The sequence below is a fragment of the Siniperca chuatsi genome, linkage group LG12, assembly GCF_020085105.1.
Source record: "Siniperca chuatsi isolate FFG_IHB_CAS linkage group LG12, ASM2008510v1, whole genome shotgun sequence".
In the NCBI taxonomy this organism is placed as follows: domain Eukaryota; kingdom Metazoa; phylum Chordata; class Actinopteri; order Centrarchiformes; family Sinipercidae; genus Siniperca; species Siniperca chuatsi.
In genome coordinates, this window is record NC_058053.1 from 3776050 (window position 1) to 3788079 (window position 12030).

Genomic DNA, 12030 nt, shown 5'->3' on the forward strand with positions numbered 1-12030 from the left:
AACAAAAACAGCAAACCGTAAACGAACACAGAACTTCGCCTGGTAATTAGTGCCAATTCAGCTTCAAATAAGAGCAATATCTGATAGCCTTGTGCTTTTCCTCTTTCTTGTGGCAAACCACAGCTGAAATCAATTTGCATACAGCACATGTTTCGCCGGTTTTGTCAGAGCAGATTCTGCACGCAACACGTCTGTGTTCGTTTCCATCTGATGTAACAAGAGAGTTCTCATGCTTTCATGCATGTTCGATCCATCTATTTGTCTTCTAGACCTGCTAGTTCCTGAAGATCACAGGCGTGTCAGTGGCGTGGTGGGTGGAGGGACCAACATGCATTTTTATTCAGTTTTAACAGCTGTAGCTACCTAGCTAATTAACGCTAACTCTGTGGTTAGCGTTAATTAGTTGAAAACTCCAGCTGGCATTTAAATGTTTTCTGCTGACTTGTTTTAAATGAGAACTTTATAAAAGACTATTAAATATACACATGATGGCTACATACATGATATCATGCTAAAAGACTGAGGCTAAAACTACGTGTCCCAGGCAAAAAGTCAGCATCCTCTCCAGCTGATGATCCATATGAAATACATGTAGCATGAAAATAATTGTTCTTGTACTGCAGGGTGAAGCCAGTTATTATAGTATTATAGTACGGTATTACAAATAAAAATAAAATTTCAATGTTATTCATAACATGACCATGTTTGGTTGCTCACTATCTAAAAACGTCCTTGGACAAACATATTTGGCACTATTTTCAAAACAGCATGTTAACAGGCGTATATCTTAGGTAGCGAGTTTGGCTGGTGTTGCTGGACTGTAAACCTTCCCAAATGAGAATAAAGGACAGGAAAAAGCTGCTAACATTACTCTGACCTCTAATATAGTAGTATGCTTCCCATGGAGTTTAGGTTAGAGCAGTACATACATCGTCAGTGCCGCCACCAGCACCCTCTGATCTGTTTGTCTTTAGAACTGGAGCACCCAGAGGAAACACACAAAAACACACCACTGAGGCACCCCACCACCTGCTTTCACTCAAGCAATACATTTTAAATCAAACAAAGACACAAAATATATGACTTTCATTAATGGCATAGATCATTTTTCTCAACCACATGTTCCCTGCTCTGTTCCTACAGACCAACCAGGCTCCTCTGACTCCAAACAGCACCTCTCCTCTTCCTCAGTGGGAGGAAGTGGACTTAGAGGAGCAGCAGCTAAGACAGAAGCTGCACGAGATGACGGACAACATTAGTGACCATAGCCTAACCTCTGATGAGGACGAGTCCAACAGGCCACACTCCTCCCAAGAGATCCCAGCATGGAGGAGCCCAGACGGGGATGCCAAGCCCACCAGATTACCTACCAGACCCACATCCAGAACAAGCATCATTGTCCCCAAACTTGAGGAGGAGCAGCCTCAGCTGACTGACTCTCAAAAGGTAGAGATATCTGTGGCAGAATTAAATGAACAAAACATCAGCAGAGGAAAACAAAACTCTGTGTTCAAACACAAGCATTCTTACTGGGATTAACACTTAATGTGATGCCAGAAAGTTCATCAGAAACATACATACTGCACATCTGGATTGTTGCACATTCAGTTCTTTAAAGCCTGACTCATGAAATTCCATACCACCTCTGCTGGATTCCAGTTCAAGCACATAGTGTAGTCATAAATCAAGTCATTCAGCCTTAGCATTTATTTTTCCTTTGCAACCTTTCCTGTGCTAAGTTGCCTCAGCTGTTTTCACTGGCATTTCTTTCCCTTTTAACAAAGCTACAGTGCTCGTGTGAGTAATGAATGATAATGTGTTTTGTTTTGTTTTTTACATCACTTTACTATAGGCCTGTTCAAACTGCAAAAAGTATCACGTAACACTAGCTTGTACAAGCAGGAAACCACTGGAGATGTGAAGCTGCTGTGTTCTTTTGCAGCGTGGCTGTCTTGTTTCCATTATGACTGAAGGGGGCAAAGGTCAGCTGTTATGGACCGCTGGTCTCCCAGCAGCCGTTCTTTTCTGTTCTGCTTATTATCAAACCAAATGAATGACAGCTACAGGATATGCTGTTTATGAAAGAGCAGCGCTTGCTGTTCATGTCATAAATACTAAGACCTTGCTCCATTGTGTTAGTTCAAGTTGTGGTGCTGCTGCTGAGGCTGATGTAGTATAAGATACTACGGCTGATCTGGATTTCATCCTTCATCCTGATTCATCCTTTCAGATAAGGTTGCTTTGGACTTTTCATCAAACAATGGCTGCATAACAAGTCCTCCAACCTAAACAACAAAATAGGTTGTTTGTCATTAACATCCAAAAGTCATTAGAGCATTTTCTGATCTGACACCCTTATTGTCCGGACCACATTATTTGTCGGTACTTTCCAAAACTGTTAAGAATGACAGCTACAAAAAAGAATCACACGACTGTTGTTTAATATACTCTCTCTCTTTGGTTGAGGTTTGGTAAGTTTCGGCAACTAAAACCACCTGGTTGTTGCACTGACCAAAGATGGTGGCCATAGTTTGAAAAAAGCAAAACTTTTTAGCATAAAATTCAATTTAGCATAGGTTTTTACTTAAACAAATAACATTTTTTTAAAAGGATTCATTCAGTTAGTTTTTTAAAGAATTATAACTTAGATATGTACTAAGTGGGACATTTTACAGTTCAGTAATACACTTGTCAGTACTCTTCAGTGTACAGACTATGTAATGACTTCAAACACGATGTTTGATATTTTTGTGCTGACATTTCTTGTTACTGATCAGCTAAAACATACACCAATACCAATATATCTGCAAGAAGCTAACATTGACTGTGTCCTATGTTAAATTCCAATTTTGCATGCTAATGAAGGCTACACAAAATAAACTGTTTATCATGTCAGTGTTCCGTTGTGTTCAAGTTGTCACGGTGTTGTAGAGAATTAACACCCTTTTCAGTAATTTACTTTACTTTATATTTGAATAAATGGCTTAAAATCAATACTTAATGGGATTTTATGTCCAAAAAGAGTTTGAGAGTTTGATTATCTAATGAAGGCATACATTGTCCAAACACCCCCACACCCCTCATCAATTTTTGATGTGAAAAACCATGTGTCTCTTGTAGACAAACCATTCAACAGAGAGCCTGGAGAGGAAGTGGCACCCCCTACAGGAGGGATCCAAGGCAGGCTTTAAAGGCTCAGCAGCCTTACTGGTTGAGCTGGAGGACAAGGTAGCTCAAGCAGCTGCCAACGTCCAGAGCGCCCAGAGTGAGGTGAGGAAACACCTTAAGATTAGTTGGCATATTAGATTTGTTTTGAGGAGACAGAAACAGTAAAAGTGTACAGAGTCACTTTCTCTCTTTTTATCCCAAGGTCTCCTACATAGAGAACAGGATTGCTGCCCTGAACGCTGCCGGCATGCCAGTGGATAGAAGAAGAAGGGTAAAGACATTAAATTTCCACTTATTTTATTTGCGTCTAAGCCAGAGTTTCAGAGTCAGAGCTGTTTAAAATCATTACATGATTGATTATATGATGATTATATGATATTACAATATCATATATAATTAAAGTGCACACTGGAGTTATTTTTGGAAACAGAACTGTTCTGAAGGCAGATTTAATCCTACTGGTTGACTTACTGACTTGACATCGTGGTCTTGGATATGACTCCCAGTTCTGTGGCAACGCCCTCTTAGATTCAAATCAACCAATAAGATCATTTCCTAAGCAGGTCTGTCGATGATGAATGTTTCTATCCTCCAAAACGCCAAAAAGGCTGATAGGTCATATGTTTTCCCATATTCTCACTTTTGTGCTTTTCTGTGTTTCCCCGCTTTCGTGTCGTCTAGTCTGCAATCCCGATCCAAGCAAGAAGACTTTCCCACAACTTTCCCACAAGTAAGAACTCACACTGCTGCCCTTGAGCACGATCCCCAGGGCCTCCCGACTGACTCAAAGCAGCTAAACCTTGTTAAACTCAGAGAACACGATGATCTATATAGTGAGCTGATGCACGCTGTGTCCTGTTGTACAGCTTAATTTTTCCCAGATGATGTCAGATACTCAAATCCTCTACATGCAGAATTCCCTCAGGCGTGTTGTACTAGATATGGTAGAATATTCTGAGGCAGAATAGGGGTTATACAAAACGTTTTCAAGGTATTCAGTTATTTTTAACCTTAAAGTAGGTGTTTGCCACTGAGAAGCTCTACTGGGTCAATTTGTACTCAAGTACTACTGTACCTTGCTCATTGACTCCTTACCAGTAGTTGATAAGAGAGGACTGAATGATTCAAATTCACTTTCCTAATGATATTTTTCCAATAACATTTTTGTTAGTCTCCTTCAGCTGTAATTTCTAAACCTCCACTGGCCCTTAACAAGCTTCCAGCTTTTAGGTTTGTAACAAAGGAAACCACAATCTGTAACTGTACTAGGTTAAAGAAAGAGAGCCAGCAGAACATGGATGTACAATGTAGTTGCTGTATGTTTCCAGGCCAGGCGGACAGGTTTGTGAGGAACTCCCTCTACAGGGGCTCCCTGACACAGAGGAACCCAGTGGCGAAGCCCAAGACCAGGGCTACCAGTGCGGTATGACCCCTCTCTACGGTGCTGGGTGCAGTGAAGAGTTCAGTTCCAACATTATATAGCTTCCATTTGGGGGGAAAAAAGCTTCGTCTACACTGACGAGCAAAGCCTCGTCTACACTTTATAGCAAAAAATTAGAACATGTGATAGCAGAACTTTCAACTGAAAGGAATAGTCACATTTTTGGAAATAAGCTTATTCACTTTCTTGCCGAGAGTTAGTTGAGTGGATTGATAGCACTGTCATGTCTGTACATTAAGTAGAGAGTTAGAGACAGGAGGCATTTAGCTTAGCTTAGCATAAAGACTGGAAACAGGGGAAAACAGCTAGCCTGGGTCGTTCTAAAGGTAAAAAAAAATCTCCCTACCAACACCTCTAAAGCTCACAAACTAAGACATTAGTCCAGGAAGTTACTGCTCCCAGCCACGAAATAGTCCAGCACATTACCCTCCCTTTCCACCACAACTTTCATTGTCATATTTATACTTGGGTTTCAGCATTTTAATTAGTGAGCTTCAGAGGTGCTGTTAGGCAGACTCTGTTGCCTTTATACCAAGTGTATTTCCCAAAAGGTTGCGCTATTGTTTAGAATTGTTTCCCCCCAAATAGATCTATTGTTGGAACTGGACTCTTCATTTACTGGTTACTCTGGGCTTTGACTTCTTCTACCGGTGGTTCAGCTGGTGGTTGGTTTACAATCAGGCTTTGTGGTGGTTTGAAATAATTGTATTTTCTTTTTGCTTCTTCTGTTTCAATCAAATATACAAATGCTGTGCAATTCTTGTGTTATTGTACCAACTTTATTCAGTTAATTAGTCAAGCTAATATTATGTTGTTTAATTTTCTCAATTCTTTATACTTTAGAGAAATAAGGACCACATGTTTTTCTGAGTACTTGTATTAATTATCATGCTTTTTACTTTTACACAAGCACTGGAACTATTAATATGTGCACATGCTTGGGTCTTTTGTTTTGCCTAAATTTAAATAGAGCAGTGCAAGGATCCTGCCAAAAGAACTGAGGACCATTACAGGCTGAATTCGATGAGAGAAAAAAACTATGAGAATGAAAAGTATATGGCTGTTTACTGTGATTTTAAATACCCTAATGTGTTTTCTACTCATGAGGATTTAAAACACATGTGCTTGTTTCACACAGAACCACACTGTTTTGACTGCCAAGATTTCTGAAATTAAAGTACTTCAAGTTAATGATAAAGATTTGAAAGACAGCCATGCAATGTACTTCTCAGGTGTGTCTTGTTAAAAAAAAAAAAGCCAAACACAACAAAAAAAGGTTCTTGTCCTGGAGCCAAGCTGCGATCCAGTCTCTAGCAGTCCACGACCAAGCCATAGCTGTAGTTCACTGCTAAATGAAAACTTTCCTTTCCCTTTTATTATCACGATTTGCTTAGTTTCCACCCTCCATAGACCTCTCTACACACTAGTGCTATTTTAAGATGAAACAATGTGTAAAAATTGTTGAAGTATGATTATTTGGGCTTGATGCTTTAATGCTGCTTTAAATATGTTCCTGTAATATTTCCTGTTAGTTTCTTTTCTTCGGCCCGAGTAATCATTCACAACCCTCACAGCTCACACGATGACTTACAAGTCCTCAGCAGGTTTCTAAGCTTAGCATAGACCTGTTGTAGTTCCTGTTGTACTTACTTTTTTTGTCTCAGTTGCTGTCAATGCTTCCATGGATAACAATGAATGTATTAACCCAATCAAAGCATGAAATGGTTGATTACAAACAGCCAGTCATTGCCTGTTTCTGTCTGTCTTTCTCTTCTTGCAGAAACCAGTAATGACTCAGGGCTCATGAGGAGGAGGCTGAGCATTATGTGACTACCAGGTTTTTCTTGCGACAACATTTGTTATTACAGTTTGTAATAAACTGAAATTGAGCTAGAATGAAAGAGATTCCTATTTCTGTCAACCGGGATGGGAGTGCTTACATTTATATTTACAAATGTTTGTGATATTGTTGTGTTATTTTACTGGGCTACATCCTTACCATATTTATAGTACATGTTGGAGTTACACAAGGCCTGCATCTTAGGGAATACGTCTGATTTGCATACATTAACATGCAAGTTAATGCATTCACCTTAACGTGCAAAAGCATTTGCAGTTGCCGTGGTAATCTGAAATCTATAGTTAGTTATTTATTCCAATGTTAAATAACATTAAAGCAACATTTTAAATTGTGCTATTTTTCTTCCGCTGGTAGTCAGCCAGCCCAAAAACAGTGCAGTAACAAACTACGAATCAGTTTGAAACACTTTTACATTTTCTAAACATTTTTTTTACATTTTGTGATGTATATGAATCACATACATATAGACATCTATGCACATTCCCTGTGTGTATTATGTCATATCTAAAAGGTATTTATAATAAACTTGTAAATATTCTACATACTTATGCCAATAATAGCTTAAAGGAAATTTGACTTTTTAGTACTTCTACATAATCAGTAGTTTTATATTGACAACTTATTTATAAGGTGGTACAGCTGAAAGTCAAACTGCATTTGAAAATGCTCCTACAGTTGGGACTTGTAGTTAATTTTTTAAATTGGCAAGTCTCATAATTGAATGTAGTTTTTCTTGTATTTTGCAGCAACACAATGCAAACAGAAACATGAACTATTCATTTTCCTTATTGTAAGTTCAGTTGATTGGGAATTATTTGAAAGTCAATGATGCACTTTACAAATGTATAAGTGTTTATGTCAAATGTTGTTATACCGTAGTAGATGATAAAGGAATTGCCTGATTTTTGATTGGAAGATGGTTTAATGATTTTCATTGATTGTATGCACAATACAGACTGGTGACGAGCTAAAGGAAAAACCTAAATTAAAGAGTGGAGAAACGCACAGATGCAGATGTGTCCATGCAGGATCACTAAATGATTTACAATGATTTAAATCATATCCTATGGCCTTTTCAGTCGCAGATTTTCCTTGAATTAGTCACCCATCTGTAGATTTTTAAAACTGAATTCTGTTTTACTTTATTTTCAGCCATACACTTTGAGATCACCATTTGTACCCACTACTGAGAGAAATGAAACTCCCCAGTGGCAACACTGAGGGTTTGTGCTCAAGTTTTTCTAAATCACTACTAAACAGATTGTTTCACGCCTCAGATTAATTATATGTGTAACATTTTTTGTCTCATTAGTCTTATTAAATTTTTTAATAACTAAACCAATACATACAGTCATTTTAGCTTATCATTTCCTACAGCTGTTCCCCAGTGCATTTCTTTTGTCTTCTTTGTCTCTTCCTGTAGCTGGGCTGCATTATCTCTCCATAACCTCAACAAATCACGCCTTTATTGTTGATACAGTGTTGGCAGCTTCAGATACAGTAGCATTCATACTTGCCTGTTATGGTCCTTTGATGTGGGCTCATCACATAGTCCTCTTCTTATATACAGTATATCTTTTTCATTGTAGTGGTTGGTTGTTATGCATTTACATGTTTGTTCCTTGAATCCACAGGGAGAATTGCATCAGTGTGCACTTGACAAATGCTTTCAAGGTCCTTAACAACCGGGATGGGAGGCTATTTTACAATACCCAAATATTAAAGTAGAAATACATAACATTTTCATATCTATAACATGAATTGACTCACAATAAGTCATTTTGTTTTTAACCTGCGGTTTAGGTTTATGAAAACATTTGCTTCTCTGAAAATCCTGTTTTTTTACTGGTTGAAATCCTCGGTCAGACAGGAAGTTTAAGTATTTAATATTTTCTGCAGCAGCAACAGTTGGTTGTTTGGAATAAACAGAGCAGTTAGCACAATCAGCAATGGCCACCATTACTGAACGTTGAACTAAAGTTCAGCTAAAAATATCTTATTATTACCACAGATAGTGTTTGACTGACAGCTGACTCAGGGACGTGAAGTGAAGAAAACAAGTGCCCACTTTAAAGTTTGACTTTGACCAAATCCAAAATACTTTCCCAGTTCATTAGGGAACTGTTTGGCGGTGCTATTGGTGCACTATTGTCATTTTCCAATGTAAGCCAGGTCACACACACAGTGGGAAGCTCCATAGGGAAATATTGTGTATCACATATTGTTCTTGAGAGGCGTGTGACACCATCATATCAACACATTGCTGCCCCTCCTGCTGGAATATAAAGCGACGATGAAACAACTGATAAACTGAAACTGGCATGCAGACACCTCCGAAGTGCATCCACCTCATAGAGCAGGTGAGAAGTGGCTCGGAGACAGCACGTCCCTTGGTCTTTCAGTCTCACTGCAGTAATTGCTTGTGTCCAGTCATTGGGATTTACAGTCACACCTGGAGGGAGAGAAGGGTCTGCTGTGGTTCAGTCATCATTCCTGCACCAGTTCAGCTCCTGTGGTTTTAACTGGGAGATAGTGAAGCAGCCTGTGAAGTTTGGTTCTTCAGCTCAACCATCTGACAAGAAATCTTCCAAACGGTAAGTCTTCATATTTGTCCCATGTTCCAAATTTCCGAGTTGCAAAATCAGTTGAAATATTGTTTGGAGTGTAAGTAAGAGCCAGAAAGTCAGTTCAAACAGTCTGCTGAGATTAAGGAGGAAAGAAACCTGCAGAAATGTGTGCTTAATCATGAAAAGTGATATTTAAAGGAGTGATCCAAAGTGCAGACTACATGGTGTGCATGTAGCTTTAGTCCTGATCCGTGTTCTTTCTCCGGCACAGTTTGCCCATCTTTGCTGCAGTTTTTAACACCAGTTGTCATGGCATTATTTTGAGGCCACCATGTCAGAGAGGTGATGAATAAGATTACAGTTTATTAAAATGACTTCAAAACAAGCAATTCTGCAAGTTCTACTGAGTTGCTTTTGTTAGACATTGATGTCTGCAGTGGAAATGTTTGACATTCTGCTCCGTGAATACAGAATAACATTTTCTTCCTTTATCAGTGGCGAGCACGGATCAGTCCAGTAATTGTATTTCCTGCATATGTCACCTCTGATGGTTAAGGTTCATTTGACACTATATTCTGGGCAGTGGTGAAAAGAAACTAAGTACATTTACATAAGTGCTGTACTTAAGTACAATTTTGAGATACTTGTACTTGACTTGAGTATTTATATTATCTTGTACTTTATACTTCTACTGCATTGCATTTCAGAGGAAAATATTAGATAACTTTGTTTGCTAGTTACTTTGCTGACTCAGATCAATAATACAATATATAATCAGCAATAAAACGTGAATATCATAGGTTAGGATAAGAAAAGATAAAATAAGGGGGGAAATTCACAGGCTTGCAGTGTGTGAAATAGTTCAATTTAGCTGCACCTTTTCCAGCTGCAACATTAAAAAGATGAACACATTAATGCACAAATAATTATTATCCAATAATATAATATACACTATTATTTTACTTGTAAGATCTGAGTACTTCTTCCACCACTGATTCTGTTTTTTTGCTGCAGGTCGAGCTGCAATGAGGGTGTGTGCAGTGCTCTGTGCTGTCTTGCTGTTGCTGAGTCAAGCTCTAAGTGGATCTCATCGAGGCGGTTCCATAATCATCAGAAGTAAAGGATCCCCTAATTAATGACCCAAAATATATGGAGACCCAAAGTGTTCCAAATTGACACGAATAAGATGTTATGAAACAAATAATTATATGAATGAATACAGAAAAAACATACATAACCATGAAATTGTAACATAATCCAAACCATTTTAAAACTTATCTCATAATGAAATTTTGTTTTATGCAGCTTCTTTTTACATTACTAGAGTTTATTGCCGGTCATTTTGATTTAATTCGAATTTATTTAATTTAAGTCTTTGCTTGTCAATCAAAACAAACAGGGAAGAGCGAGTTACGTGATTGGCTGTCAGACAACCAGTCATATAACTTGTTTTACAATTACTGATTTATTTATGTAGTAAATAAAACAGCCAATGGGGAAAATGGCATTGTGAATAATAAAAAAGCTGGAATTGAATATAAAAGACTTGCAATAAATAAATTAATGAAATGAAAGAAATAAAATAATAAACATCAAATATTTCAATAGCACGTTATAAAGGATAGAGTATCGTTATATCTTGTTTTAGGGGTTAAGTAATTATTTTGGTCCTAGTTAGGACTGCCATGATTGGTTAGCATAGCCAATTCGTGAGACCTATACATGATGAAATCTGGGATTTATGTCTTTTTTTCTTGTCCCTTCATTGTCCAGATCCAGACATCGATGCCTCCTGGTATACAGGCAGAGGGATCAGGCCGCTGGGGAGATTTGGCCGAAAAGCTGCAAGGAGAAATGAGCATCTGGCTTTCATCACGGTCAAAGTTTACAGACCAACAGCTGACAGTGACAGCAATGTTTGGATCACACAGTAAGAATGCTATGGATGATTGAATATCTATTGTGTTCTCATTGTTCAATGTTCACATTGGTTTTGTTCATCTGTGGGGTTTCATTAAGGATTTAGACTCTGATTTAGGAGTTTTCTAACATATCGTATGAGTTATTTTCTGTAAACTTTCTGTATATATTTATTGGGTGTTGTTTTCTTCAATCCATGTTACATGTTTGAATCCATTAAGAGCTTACTCCACATTGGATGAAGTGGGAGGAAAAGCACTGCTGCACTGACCTCTATGGGTCCAGAACACCCAGCTGTGATGTAGTGTTGCACTATAGTGCAATGTGAAGAGTTCAGAGAAATGAATACTGTGTTTAAGGATGGCATCCCATTCTTGCCAAGTTGAAAACTGGGTGGGTACATCATAAAGGTTCCTCAGGCTTTTACAATTTTGGACCCATAGCTTATGAGTAGTAGAGTCCATCTCTGGCTGAACTGGCCGACTCCCCACACACATGAATGGCAAGAAATTAATGTACTGATACGTAATTTACATTGAACATAATGGCCCAAACTGTGATAGTACAAAGTGTATAATACAAATTCTCGTCATTGTTTTGCAGCTGAATGTTCGTGTATGGGAAGAAGTCTTTCTGGTCCAAACTGCATCACATGACCTGCAATTTCAACTGTGGCCACTACACCAGACACACACCAGACACACACCATACACACTTTTCATTAGCCTTGCTAGTTTTGCTACTTCTATTGTAAAACTTCGCCTGTATGGAGGTACATGTAGTCAGTGGAAAAGTGCAAACATAATTGTCATTAAATTAAGAAATTTGTAAAACTCTGAATAACGATTGGTAACTTACCAGCACCCCCTTAAAAATATGATATTGTGTTACATCCTTCATGGATATTCATGTATACATAACTATTAAATCAGATTTTGAAAAACACATTTAAGGATGTCTTCAATATGTTAGTTCTTACTCGCTGTGTTACCTCAGTACAGCACTTAATAACTTCCCAGTCAAAAAAACGTTTAATTCAATTGAATCAAGAATGAAGCATTAGTCAACTTCGC

General features: G+C 38.2%; 1 protein-coding gene across 7 annotated transcripts in view; it reads left to right on the forward strand.

Annotated features, from left to right (window-relative positions):
- mlphb (melanophilin b) overlaps positions 1-7814 on the forward strand; it is a 41175-nt gene extending 33361 nt beyond the window's left edge. For 6 of the 7 annotated variants that reach the window (XM_044217678.1, XM_044217679.1, XM_044217680.1 and 3 more), the window contains 6 exons: positions 1144-1446; positions 3121-3270; positions 3371-3439; positions 3850-3898; positions 4497-4591; positions 6390-7814. In XM_044217678.1, coding sequence (XP_044073613.1) covers positions 1144-1446; positions 3121-3270; positions 3371-3439; positions 3850-3898; positions 4497-4591; positions 6390-6416 — 693 coding nt within the window. In that variant the 3' untranslated portion in view covers positions 6417-7814. The remainder of the gene's footprint in view (positions 1-1143; positions 1447-3120; positions 3271-3370; positions 3440-3849; positions 3899-4496; positions 4592-6389) is intronic. The other variant, XM_044217682.1, reaches the window with a different exon arrangement.
- The last annotated feature ends 4216 nt before the right edge of the window (positions 7815-12030 follow it).